The 14359-nt window shown below is 46.9% G+C and overlaps 1 protein-coding gene across 1 annotated transcript in view; it reads left to right on the top strand.

The window, feature by feature from the left end:
• The first annotated feature begins 10293 nt into the window (after nucleotides 1-10293).
• The window catches only part of NT5E (5'-nucleotidase ecto), a 57552-nt gene continuing 53486 nt past the window's right edge, over nucleotides 10294-14359 (top strand). Inside the window, exon 1 of the mRNA XM_073219335.1 lies at nucleotides 10294-10770. Coding sequence (XP_073075436.1) covers nucleotides 10441-10770 — 330 coding nt within the window. The 5' untranslated portion in view covers nucleotides 10294-10440. The remainder of the gene's footprint in view (nucleotides 10771-14359) is intronic.

Here is a 14359-nt window from a genome sequence, read left to right as displayed (position 1 = left end):
CACAGACAATAATGGCTTACTGCTAATGGGTACACAAGTATGTGTCTGCGCAGTAAGTTAAGTATTACATCATTGTATGTATACAATAGATAGATTAAATTAGGATCAAGTGAGGATACTGACCATGGAACTGCCATTTTCCATTGTCCACAGTACAAGAAGTGTAGTCTTTTGAAGTTTTGTTTCAAAGATTCTTGAGTCCTTGGTGAAATTCATATTAATAGGATGCTTGTTTTAATTGCATAGTGTTGAACTGCAAACTCTCAGAAGTCATTGGATAATACAAATATCTATTACTTTAATATAATAGAAATTCAATTCCCCAAGTCAATTTGAAATATAATAGACAACCAGAGCATATGAATTTAAAAGCCACTAAATGAAAAATGAATCTTACCCAGAATGTTCAAAAGGAAATTTTTTATAGATTCATATAATTCCAAATTAAGTCCTGCCACAACTGTTTCCTAAAATGTACCATTTTTTCCTATTAAAATACATTTTAATTGCAATTAATATCCCATGTCTTATCACAATTTGCATACATTTTAGCTATTTTGGTATTAGTGCAGAAATCCAAATTCCTGCCTTGCCCCAAGTTGCCATTTTTGCACTCTGCAATAACTACATGTATCAGTACAGAATAAAACACAAAACCATATTCTTTAAGACTACAGTTACGTCATCAGCTGTCTGACTTTCAGGCCTTTGAACTACACAACTGGCTTTCCTGAGTCTCCCACTTGCTGATGGCCTATCATGAGACTTCCCAGCCTCCATAGACATGTAAGCCAATGCCTTACGATAAATCTCTCTCATCCTTCTTTATTCTCTATATTTAGAAAGGTATGTAGGTAGGTAGGTGGATGAATAGGTAGATCTTTGTAACTCTGGGGGAAAAATAACTTTTGAGGCCATAATCAGTCAAAGGGAGAAGTAAAGTGGGAGAAACTAATTTACTGCTTACAAGCAGTCACCTACTTCTGCTCACCCATGTCTCTCAAGACCTGGCTGCAAAAAGGGCCCCATCAAACCTTTCCAGTCCAGATACGCCCTGCTCCCTGCCCCTTGTAATCACCTATTGATATGGAGATGGATACTTCTCTCTGCCCCTTGGAAACCTATTGATAGGGATATGTATCAGGCCAGGTAAGAGATTCAGGAAATATTGCAATTTTACCCACAGTCTATACTCCGGAAATCTCACTTCACAATCTACCCACTCCCCATCTTCCACAATGGCCCCTGTGAGGAAATTGGAGCACTGTAACCAGACTAATAACACACAATAACAACAGCAATAAAATCACGATAATCTTCAAGCTGGAGGATTCAGCTAGGTTCAAAGTCCTATGCAGATTAAGTCTATAGCTTGCACATTCCACAGGCAGTCAGGAGCTGAACAGGCAGGGAGTTAAAAGCAATTATCATGCAGCAGCTGCAGCCAGGTGGCAGGTCCAGGTCACAGGGATTGTAGAAGAAAATAACCTTAAGGGTGATTATATCTTTTAATGACACCAGCATAGGTAAATCTTGTTCATCAGGCAGAATGCATCCAAGAGAGTGGTCATGTGACAGGACAGTGGCAGGAATGGGATCTCGTCCTGGTCTAGTATACCAGACCTTCAACCCCTCCCTGTGGGAGTTACAGATGGCTCAGTATAAAGGGCTATGGGAGATACATGCACTGGCCATAAAGATAAAATAAAACTTCCCCACAAGATGCTCTTACCTCCTGGACATTTTGGGTACACTACTGTGATCTTTGGGGGCCACTCTGATGTTACTCCAGGAACACAGAGGAGGCCAGCTTTCAGGCCTTTTTCCCAAGGTGCCAGAAGGGCCAGCCATTACTGGTCCATGTATCTAAATGTCCAAGGCCACGTCCACTCAATAGAGTCTCCAAGGTTTAATGCAGTAGGGGCTGGCAGCAGGATGTTGCTCTGCTGGCCATATCCTGTCTTCAATAACTCCTCTTTGGCTTGCACATACAGTTGTATAGGAGAAGCAGCAATGTGTGTTAGCATGTCCACAGGGCTCAAGGCTCCTTTCTGGGGCTTCTCACTCAAACAGTAACATTTTCCATAAGCAAACTGACCAAACCATAGATTATTGGTGTCCAACTTCAAGCCAGATTTCAAAAAAACCATTGTACTTCTCTACCATGCCTGCCACAGTAGGGTTACATGGTACATGAAACTTCCACTTTATTCCTAATTACTGTACCCATTCTTGTAATGCATGTGCAGTTAAGTGGGTGCCTTGATTGCTTTTAATCATGTACAGCCAGACATAGGCTGCAAATAGATGACCTAGGCAGCTTTTGGTTGTTTGCTGATCTGCATGACATGCAGGAAAAGCAACCAATATTCCAGTAGCTGTGTCCACACAGTCATGGCATACTGATACCTTCTGATATAGGCAGAGGCCCAATATAGTCTACCTGCCACCTGACAAGGGGTATCATCCCCTTTACTATTGTCCCATGTTGCTGCAAGACTCAGTGTAAGTCCCTCTTAGAACACACAGGCACTCCTGAGCTTCTGGGCTCTGCTGACTTCTTCAAAGGACAATGGCAAGACCCACCAACAGACTACAGCCCACATTGTCTTTTACCCCATGTGCAACAAACACTGATATAACCATTGAGTTCAGAGGGAGGCTTCCTTCTAGCCAACGCACCTGGGCCAGTGTGTCTGCTTCATCATTCCCTGGGGATGCCAAAGGCAAATGGCCAGTCACATGATATACATAAGTGCCTTAATCTGAACGGAGGCCCATAGGTCTTGTCACATCTTTTGTCCCCAAAGGGGCCGGTGACCAACCATTAGTTGGTGTAGTATCATGTCAGTAGCCACAGGGTCAAGTCCCAGTAGATGCCCAGCTGTCAGTGCAGACAACTATGGGGAAGGGCTCTTGGGTGATCACAAGCCATACTGCCCGCAGCTCAACCCATTGCCTGCTCTTCCCCTCTCCATCCTCCATCCGTATTGTCTCAGTCTTAGAATGGAGAGCCACAGACCTCCACTTCAGGGCTGCCCATGACTGGAGCCATCTGTATACTAAGCATCTTCAGGTATAGGGGCTTTTACCTCCTGATAAGGACTCTCAGCTACCAATGGCTCAAAAATAAGTTCTTCCTGCTTTCCACTGGTATAAGTCACTGGCCCCAATAAGCACTGGAGTTCTCCACTTAAGGAGCTAGTGAGAAGGGCACTAGGCAGCTGAAGGGCACTATGCAGCTGTAAGAATGCACCCCATCTGGCCAGTGTAGGCTTCTGTGCACGCTGCTCCATGGCCTTTGGGTCCAGTCTCACACCCACCCTGCGATGGGATAGGTGTATACTACCTTGATCAGAGCTGCTCTGTTGATGGGTTTCTCAGCCACTAATTCTTGGTACACAGCAACCAGACACTTCTCTATCAAGGTGTACAGGACCCCTGCTCCTTTCCATAGTTGTGACCAGAATCCAACAGGTTGGTACATCCATTCAAGCCACTGCCAAAGGCCCCATCCATAACCATCTTGAGTTACATGAACATCCTGCTCCCAGGGCCTTGATGAGTCCATCACACTCACAGCCTGTACGGCCTTGACTGCTTACGTAGCGGCAGTAAAAGCAGTTGCACATGTCTCATCCCAACCAGTAAAAGGGCTTCAGAATTTGCGCCAAGTGTGGGACAAACACTCTTCAGTAGCCCAAAATACCCAAAAACTCTTGTAATACTGCCTCAGCGGTAGGGGTAGGGAAAGCCTGGACCTTGTCTATAACTGCTTCAGAAATAACTTTAGTTTTACCTGACCAGACAACCCCCAAGAACTTTACAGATAAACCAGGTCCCTGAACCTTGATGCTGTTCACAGCCCATCCTTTCTCCTACAGAGGTTGCAGCAGTCTAGGAACTGCCCCTTCTAAATCTGCAAGAGAACCAGATGTGAGCATATCATCATCAATGTAGTGATACAGCCACACCATTTGTGATTTCTCCCATGTGGCCAAGTCCTGGGCTACAAGTCCATGACAAATGGTGGGACTGTAGAGGTATCCCTGTGGAAGGACAGTGAGTGGCCACTGCCAGCCTTCCCACATGAAGGCAAACTGTTCCTGACTTTCCTGTACTATGTCAGAAGAGAAGAAAAGCATTAGCAAGGTCCACGCCATAATGAAACATCCCTAGTTCATGACTGAGTGTGTCCATAGGGCTGCTATAGAGGGGACAGCAGCATGAAAAGGGGGTGTGACTTTATTCAATTCCCTGTATCATGGTCACGTGCCAGGAGCTGTCCAGCTTTCTCACTGGCCACACCAGGGAATTAAAAGGACTATGAGTGGGCTTTATGATGCCTACCTCCAACTCCTGTGGAGTTTCTCCCATTTCCTTGTGTTTCCCAGGAAATCTATACTGCTTAGTATTTGTCACCCACTGAGATGCAGGCAGAGCTACAGGCAGGTGCTTAGCATGTCCCCTCAGAACTGCCTTTACTGCACATACCCTCAGTCTGAACTCACCTGCAGTGGTCTGTAACCACAGGCTCTGCAGGAAAACTACCCCCAAAATATATCCAGGGATGAGAGACACAGTATACTCCTTTGGGGGTAAATGCCCTTTCCCTAATGGGATTTTGGCCTTCTTCACTTGAATTGCCATACTCCCATAGCTATATATCACAGCAGAGGTCCCAGGAAAACACTCAAGGTTGCCATAAATCAGAGAACATTCAGCTTCTGCATCCACCAGTGCCAGGACATGTTTACATTCACAGGGGATCAATGAATTGCTAATTCTACATGCAGCCTCCAGTCCCCACCACATCCCCCAAGGTGGGGACGTTGATCCCCCCTCAGTTAAATCACAATGCCAGATCATCCTTCTGTCCCCCAGGAAGTCTCACATGGATACAGGCCAGACATGGGGCTTTGCCTCTGCCTTCCATGTCCTGGACCTCATTGGCTGGAATTGCTGCTCTGGCTTTAATTGGTGCCACAGTTCTAACAAGATCCTTTTGTGCTTCCCATCAATTTTTTTTTCAATACCCTCATATATCAAATCAGCTCACATCTGGGTCCTTGAGACCTTCACAGGGCCCTTTGCACCTCTCCTTTCAGTCATGGCCCATATTTCCTTCCAGGCTCTTATTGTTTAATACTCCCCCAGATCTGCTAAAGCACAAGTAGCCTCACTTATGGATTGCCCTATGTGGGGGCCAAGAATAGTCACTAGGGACCCAAAGACAGATGGGGGAGCTGTATGCAGCACCAGGTTTCTCATTCCTATGATGAATAACTCCTCATTGGGACCCTGGGGATCCATATTATAGATTATATTTTTTATGCCCAGCTCCCATAACACCTCCTGGAGCTCTGCAGACATTTCCCAGCTAGCGGGTAAGTATAGCAAATTACCCTGATTATGCCAAACGGCCCTGATGGCTGCTGTCGGCCAATCCAGAAGCACCCGATTCCCTGAGACATGACAGGCACTTTGCAACCACTGCCAGAGGGAAGGGTAAGTTGTCAGGGAAGCCAGTCTACCCATTTCAGAGCCCAGCATAACAATGTTTTCCATCCCCATATCCCTAAGACACAAAAGCCATGTGGGCAGAGGTTCCGGCGGCTTCTGCCAAAACAAGATTCTCATGTCCACCAGCTCATTCAGGGTATAGGGGAGGAGCATGGAGTGCTTCACAACTTGGGGAGGGGGCCGCTCCTCCCCCGAGGAGCCCATGGTTGTTGCATAATTATTTTCTGAATTACAACCAGGCAGGCCTTTAATACAGAAGAGGCTGGTGCCTTGGGCAGTGGTCTCAGCAAGTTTTGCCCTCGCCCCCATGCTCTCTTCCTCTCCCAACATCTTCTCTACCATCTCCCAGGGCTGAAGACACTGCTTTTTCCTCCCCCTCCCCTACAACCTCCTGTAATGCGGATTCTGTGGCTGCCCCCTCCCTCACTGCTAACATATCTTCCAGAAGTGTGACCCATCTTCTCAATAATTGTCTCTCCTCCTTAAGGGCATCCCGTAGGTCATCACCCAGCTCTTCCAGGTGACACTGAAGTGTGTCTCTCTCCTGGATAACCCTTTCTTGTATCTCGACAAACAAACATCCCACAATCCGCCTGCTACACAGTCAGTCAGGGACTCTAAGCAGTCTTCTATCTCATGAGGGATAATTCCACAGCTTCTGGTGTATCTACCCTTCCCCCATTCTGGGGAAGGCCCCACCACTCTAGGAGGTGCTTTACCCTAGACCAATTTCCCCACTAGGGGCCTCCCAAGAGGAAGTCCTATGGATAGGGGGTTCCCAGGTGGAGCCACACCCTCCACCACTGCAGTCACTGGGGCCTCCCCACCATCCACAGGGGCAGCCTGCCCAAGGGTCACACCCACGAAGACGGATTTCAGGTTCAGAGGCCCTAGGGACTACCACCAGATGTAAATCCAGGGGGAATATCTCCCAGCCTGGGACAGATTACCTTTGAAACCAAAATCAAAGGGAGAAATAGAGTGAGAAAGTTGTCCCACAAGCAATTGTCCACTTCTGCTCACCCATGTCTCTCACCACCTGGCTGCAAAAAAGGGACCCCACTAAACTTCTTTGGTTCAGTTATACCTTGCTCCCCCTGCCCTTGTAATCACCTATTGATATGGAGATGGACTACTTCTCCCACCCTTGGAAAGACCTATTGATATGGAGACGCACAAGGCCAGGCGAGAGATTCTGGAAATACTGCAATTTTACCCACAGTATGGCAATCCCTCAAAAAATTAAACATAGAACTACCATATCACCCTGCAGTTCTGGGTATAAACCCAAAATAATTGAAAGCAGCAACTTGAACAGATATTTGTGTACCATGTTCATAGAAGCATTATTTCTAATAGTCAAAAGGTGGAAAACAACCCAAGAGTTCACTGTGGGTGAGACAGGATGTGGTGTATACACACAGTGGAAGGCTAATTCAGCCTTAGAAAGGAAGGAAATTCTTTTAGACCTTCAGGACATTATGCTAAGTGCAATAAGTCAATCACAAATAGACAAATATTGTATGATTCCATTAATATGAGATACCTAGAGTACCTTCATACAGACAGAGTAGAAGAGTGGTTGCCAAGGGCTTGGGGAGAGAAAAGAATGGGAAATTATTGTTTAATGGTTAGGGAGATTCAGTTTGAGAAGATGAAAAAGTTGTGTAGATGGATGAATGGTGGTGATGGTTGCACAAGTGAATGTACTTAATGCTATTAAATTGTACACTTAGAAATGGTTGGAATGGCACATTTTATGTAATGTGTATTTCATTCCAAAAAGCTTTAAAAAACAAAAAAGGACTGGTTTGATGCATTTTGAAGAAGTGTTAGGTCTACATATGTTGTTCTGTAAAGCATAAATCATGGGACACCTAGTGGGGACTCCAAAAGAATTCCCTTCCAAAATCAGCTAGATAATTGATTGCACTCAGGAATCAATCAATCAAGAAGATGGAAATTTTGCAGCAATTTTAAATTCGATTATAATGATGTTTTGTTTATTGTATGCATTCCTATTATCATCTACCTTGCCAAAAGCTTTACCTTGAAACACCACACAGAGAATCCTTAGAATGTTAAAGTCTCAGAAATAGGACAGAAAAAGATGCCTAGAAAAGCAGCAGAAGTCAGCATTTGCTGCTTGTTAGGCAGAAAAATAGATATGAGTGGGGTGGAGAGGGAATTAAGGCCAGTAAAGTCCACTTATAAGGGACTCAAAGAGTTAATCAGTTAAAGCTCAAAAAGCCAGAAGTAACTTGGCTTGGAATGTTTGAATATTCCCCAGATAAAAGAGGGTACCTCAGCATAGCTCATATCTTTATTGTGTTAAGCATGCAGGCCCAGCTGTAAACAACATAGCAAAAGGCAGGAAGGATTCCATGTTAAAGATAAGATTGCATTTTAAAATCCAGGAAGTTAAGAAGATTCTTAACTTACTCTTTAGCAAACAAACAATAGCTCAGCCCATCTTTGGGGCTGGGCAAGCAGTCTTGTTTGATATGCTCCCAGACCAAGACACCAGTATCCCTGGAAGAAATCAGAGCAGTAAATTTCTTGTGTTAAGCTAATTTTAAATATTCAGAGACCACTTAACAAGTCTGCATTCCCAGCCCTTTGTCACATTCCTGAAAAATTCTTAAAAGGGGGAACCCCCAACCTTTCAGCGCATACCTCTCTCTGAGGTCACCGCACTTTCTAAGTGCATCTTTGACTTTTTCCCAAACTTTAAGGGGTGCCTCTTCTCTGGGGCAGCCCACACTCCCCTTTCTCCCAGTGTGCTCCTTTTTGCCTTAAATAGACTTCTCACTGCCCAACTTAAAACGTTTTGTATCTGCGCTTTTCCAATGGTGTCTTTGTTACTTTGCTTTGTCATTCTAATCTTCCCCGATTTCCCTCAAACCTTCACTCTCTCTGTCCTATCTCAGACAAGTAGGGAGGGGCCACTGAGCTCAGATGTGGGCTTGCAAATTACCAACGCCTAGGTGACAGGGAACTGCAGCTTACAGTCATGCTCTTTAGTAGCCTGCCTGAAAGTCTCCTTTCTTCACCTATAGGAAGTTCACAGAATGTAATCTCACTCCATCCAGTGCTCTGCAGCTCCCCCAAACCCCGGGGTGGTAGGGACTCAGTTCCCATGCTGCACAGATCCAAGAGGACACTGGACGCCAGGTGACACTGGCATGAGGAGTTAGCAGGGGACGTGCCCCATGCTGAGTAGCAGTTCAATGAACTTCCTTTACCGCTGTTCTGTCATTCCCTGACACTCACTTTAATGAATTCCTTCCTCACTATGTACTCTGACTTCCCTGCGTCTCTGAACCAAATTTCCCCAATACTGCTGACTTTTCTTTGCTTGGTTCACTTCTAAGAGCTGCCCACATACCATTCCTGCTTTATCGCTAGGGTTTGGGTGGTGAATAAATGCTAGACTGGATTCTAATGATTTCCTAGTGAGACAGGGACCATGGGTTTAGACAGAGTAGGGTGAAGGCCCCCAGAAAAGGCAAGGCAAGACAATACAGTCAGAGCAATGTAACTATATGCAAGGAAACCCCCTACCAAACTCCATGTTAAACAGTAAGCTCTAGACTCATTCTTCAGTGAGATCAGTTAGTATTTCCCAGATAAAGGAAAGTGCCCATGTTTTCATTATGCTAATCATTTGTAATCATGTGTAAGATCACTTTAGCATGCTAAAAGACCCACGCCTGTGTGCTGTTTTTCCTCCTTCAGACATGATCAGGTGATTTGCAACCAGGGCAATTAATAAGGGCAAGCAAGCCCAGCCATAAACAACATAGTAAAAGCAAGAAATATTCCATTTTAGATGGCCTTTTAAACTCCTTAGCATACAGACAATAACTCAGCCCACCTTGACGGCAGTGCAGGCAGTCTTGATTGATGACTGATATGCTCCCAGACCAAGAAGCTGCTATTCTGAGAAACAAACTCCAGTAAATTTCGTATGTTAATTTTGCAGAATTATCTGGAAGACTGAGGAGAAAAGAGACTTAATGTCTCTTCAAGGATGAACATTCTAGGACCACAACAGGTCCACACCACCAGCCCTTTATCACGTTATAAAACCCTTAGTGCACGACCACAGACTCTCTTGTCCCCTCCTGGCTTGAGCCAGGAGCTCTGTCCTCTCACTTTATCTCTAAAAAAATAAAAGTCTCTCCCTTGCTCTCCTACTTTGTTTGCGAAGTTCATTCTTAGGCTCCGTGAACAAGAACCCCGGCATCACCAGCTTCTGAGACTGCGTCTGAACATCGCACCCGACACCACGGACCAGTGCTCAGGCTGGAAAGGGGGCGGTGGGTCACGTCCCACAGCCCGTTCTGGCCCCCACAGCCCGAGGAGCACCGCGCTCCGCTCTCCCACATCTCCCTACTCTCTCCCCTCATCTCGCCCAGCTGGCTTTCGACCATCTTTTTTTCTTTCCTCTGTTCCTCTTTCAGGTGATGAGCTCCTGCGAGCACAAGCTCAGCACAAACCATGCATTCGTCTTCAGAGAAATTCCTGCCTCAGCAAAGGCGAGAATCCGCGAGGACCCCGACACGAGCTGCCCCGGAAGGAGCAGCCGCGCCGCAGGATTGCGGGGGCCCGGGCTCCACGCTCGGGCGGCAGCCGCGGCGGATGCCGGCTCCCCACCGGGAACAGCCTCCCTACAGCTCCCGCCGGGAGCGGGCGCAGCTGGCAGCCGCGGCCCGGCCGCTCCGGGGCCAGGGTCGCGTCGGGTGACGGAGCGGGCGCGCGCCCGCGGCGGGGCCGCCCACCGGCTGCAGGAGGACCCGCCCCGGCCCCGCCCCGCCGGCCCGGGTCCGCAGCTCGGCCGCTCGCCGCCACTCTCCGCCGCCGCCGCCTCCTGCCCGCCGCCCTGCGCTCGCGCCCGCTCCCCGCCCCGCGGCCATGGGTCCCCGCGCGCTGGCGCTGCGGCTCCTCGCACTGGGCGCGCTGCTGTGGCCCGCGGCCGGCGCTTGGGAACTCACCATCCTGCACACCAACGACGTACACAGCCGGCTGGAGCCGACCAGCGAGGACTCGAGCCGGTGCGTCAACGCCAGCCGCTGCGTGGGCGGCGTGGCGCGGCTCTCCACCAAGGTGCAGCAGGTCCGCGCTGCCGAGCCCCACGTGCTGCTGCTCGACGCCGGCGACCAGAGCCAGGGCACCATCTGGTACACCGTGTACAAGGGCGCCGAGGTGGCACACTTCATGAACGCCCTGCGCTACGATGCCATGGTAAGAGGGCTCCTAGCCACGGATGCGCGGGGACCCGCGGGCGGGAGTCCCGGACTCAGAGAGGAGCCGGGTGCCGAAGCAGCAGATTAAGCGGCGCAGGTCGCGAGCTGCGACCGGGACGCAGAGCGATGTGGGGAGAAAGCGAGACTGGCCAGCGTGTGGGAGCACTGGCAACTACCGAGCGCCAGGATCCAAAGTAGACCCGCCCCTGTATTAAAAGAATGTTGCATCTCGATTATTGTAAGGTAAACATAGGGTCAAAGAGTTTGTGTACATTGTCCACTATGAGTACATTCCACTGACACTAAAAGAATTGTACTCCACATCTCTGACTCTGCAGCTTGAGCATGACTAAGTTCACAGGCTTGGGCTGGATTCCTGGCTCACCTACCTTCTGTGTGCAAGTTGCTCTCCGTGCCCCTATCGTTCTCATCTCTACAAAATGGGATAATAATATCCATCTCAGAGCGCTGCCTGGCACACAGTATGGTCTCTGTAAATGTTACTTCTTATTATTACTAGGCACTACTCTACAGGTTTAGAAAAAGAGTAGAAAAGAAAAGAAAAATCTGCTGCAAGTTCCAGAAAGAACCAAAGTGCTGAAACACTGGGGATTTCAGTAAAATCAGTTTGCAGCAGAGACTTAGGAACAGAGTCCAATTTAAAAGATGCTCTTAAAACGTGTGCAAAAGTTTAAGTCCAAGCTCTCCAATGTTATGCTAAAGAGATGCCTTATTTGTTGGACTAAACTCCAGCAAATGAGCAGAAGGATTACACACGAATAAACAGGACATATATATATATATATGGTTTCTTAAACTGGGGACAAGAAATGAAACTTTAGAATTGGAAGAGAGCAAGAAAGGGTCCAGGGAAGTCTGTGAAGTCCACGTGTGCAAGGTGAGGAGAGCTGTGGTCCAGGCCTGTATACAGAGAGCTAACAAGACACTTTGATGAGAACAACATAGAGGTTCGCAAAGCTCAATGCTGTGTTTGTTTATCCTGGAAACTTGGGGAAAGGAAGACAGGAAAAGATAAGAGTGTGGTGTTGTTGGGTTTCTTGCCCAACAAGAAAGCTTATTTTAAAGAGATGAGAGGGCAGAGAGCTCCTCTCCATTCTGACTGTTGGTTTTAAGATTACCAGGGATATTGAACGCAGCTGCAACTTTAGCAGATCCCTAAGCCCCAGAGTTCATTTGGGGGACTGGCCAGCCTCTGGACTCTTCAGAACTCATGAGTCTGAAGAACTCTCTCTGGTCTCTTAAGCGTCGGTGCCTCCATTGATGCTTTGATACTTTGCATGTGGAAATGGCAGAATAAGTATTTTTTAACTGAATTTTTGCTAGCTATGTCTCTATTACCTCCGAAAAGGTTAGAATAAACCCTATGTGAGTTTGTCTTGATTTCACAAATAAACCACAAGGTAGTAAACTTTTCTTTTGGTGACACCCTCTTCTCCACAATGTGTAAACTATTTTCGGTGGGAAAAAAATGGAGAATTTCTAGTTTTCCCTAACATTTTCCTCTTTAAGTCAAATTGAGCTGATCATGTTAATTGTAGTATCAACTGCTAATGACAGGACACAGAGTGATGAGGCTGGAGCGATCTGCTGCAAGTTACAGCCCATCACTCCCGGAGTGCTTAGAATACTTGCTGTTGCATGGAGTTACTTTCTTTTAAATTTCGCTCAAAATAATTGGACTGGAGCCTAAGGAAAAATCAGCTATTATATAATGTTGGCAAAGGTAGATCCTGTGGCAAGGCTGATGGCCGTGTTCTTGATAACATTTCATCAGGACTTACTCTGCATTTCTGTAGTTTGACAAACATGATTTGACCTGCATAAACTTCTAATTCTTGTAATGCTTTAGCATGTGATAAAGCTCTGCCATATTCTTTTACAGGGATTTTTCACTGTCATCTTGCTTATACTACTATTGGAGAATTTATTGCTGTTCTGTTATTCAAGGTTCCCCATCGCATTTATCCATCTGCCATATCTTGAATCCCAGGAAGCTGGAGATTCAGATCTGAGTGGAACACAGCTGTGGAGAGACATCTCCAGTTCCCTAGAAACTAGAAACTGGTCGTGGTGAAAACCGCATCTAAAGACTCAAGGGTATGGAGGGCGAAGAGGAAGCTGCTAGAGTCTAGTTTAGCCCCAGGAGTTCTAGAGTGGTAGCCTCTGAGGAGGTGTAGACTTTCTAGATTTGCATGTCCAAAAGCTGCTGGGGCAGTTCTGATATCTCTGGAGGCCCCCCTGGACCCAGCTGTGGGGCAGAAAATTCTAGAGGGAAGATGTCAAAAGCCATTAGTTGGTGCAGCCGTCTTGGTGGGAGGATTTGTGTCCCCTGAGGCATAAAAAAGACACCTTGGGTGCACTCACAGTGAGGGGTTGGCCCAGTGACTTTCTTTGAGCCTCATGTTCCCTAAGTAAAACAAGAGGGGTAAACCCCACCCCACTATGTAGGATTATTGTGAGCAATGCACGAGAAAATAAATAATAAATGTCAAAAATCCCTAGCACCCTGCTGGCTCATAGTAAGTTCTCAGTAAAGGTTAGTACCATGCACCCTGCCCACCGCACCCCCAAAAAAAATTTGCAAGAAGAGAATATTTGGATTTGGGGGCTATTAGTCAATCTGATTCTGACTGCCTGGCACAATCTAACACCCCTCCTCCATCATCCCACCAGATTTTCTAAGTCCTGTTGTCTAAACTATTCTTAATGATTACTCATTGAGAAGACTTAGGAAATCTCCTCAAAGCATAAAATCAAAAGGCTTCATCTCCAGAGGTGGGATTCTCACCACTGAGGTGGACTGTGAGGAAGGGAGCCTCAGCAGATGAGGGCATCCTCCTTTCTAGCTGGCCCTGCTTCTGAGACCTGGCCCCTGAGCCCACTTCCTGTCCAGAGGACGACAGCCTTGGTCTGAACAGATTGTTCCCAGAAGCCGACCGCAGCAACCAGGTTGGGAACCAGGGCCCCTGCATCTAATTCAGGCAGATGAACAATAGGCAGCTCCATGCTGTCCACCCTCCCAGATAGGCAGCCATTCTAGGGCGGTTGATGTTTATGTTAGGTGCTTGTATTTTTAAGTTGTGTAACTCATCCAGTTACTCAGCTGATCTGTTTCTTACTTTTGTCCTAAACTGGTTGTTTTTACTATTTGTCCAAGTCACTCAGTGTCCACTTTGTACAGATACTGGGTATTGTGCTCCGTGGAGATCGCCACAAGTTTTACTTTCTGCTCCCCTGGTGATGGGTTTGGAAATAGCACAAATTATGAGGCAATTCCGCAAATATCGCTGCTCCAAATAGGTTCACATGAGGTTTTCCTTAGAATCCACACCCAAGTGCAGAACTGCTGGTCACCGGGTTGTGTGTACATTGACTAAGGACTGCCAAATCGCATTCCTGTGGACTGGAGACTCTCCTCTCCCTGCCCCACATTATGCAGATATGAATCTGGATCCTTACCTTGCAACATTATCCAACTTTTCAGCAGGTGTAAAGTGACATCTCATGGTTTGATCTTGTATTTTCATAATAACTAGTGAGTTCAATATGTTTGTTAACTTTTGGGT

Source organism: Manis javanica, chromosome 13 (genome assembly GCF_040802235.1).
Source record: "Manis javanica isolate MJ-LG chromosome 13, MJ_LKY, whole genome shotgun sequence".
NCBI classification, from domain to species: domain Eukaryota; kingdom Metazoa; phylum Chordata; class Mammalia; order Pholidota; family Manidae; genus Manis; species Manis javanica.
Note: the sequence above shows the minus strand (reverse complement) of the source record. Positions and strands in the feature narration are given on the sequence as shown.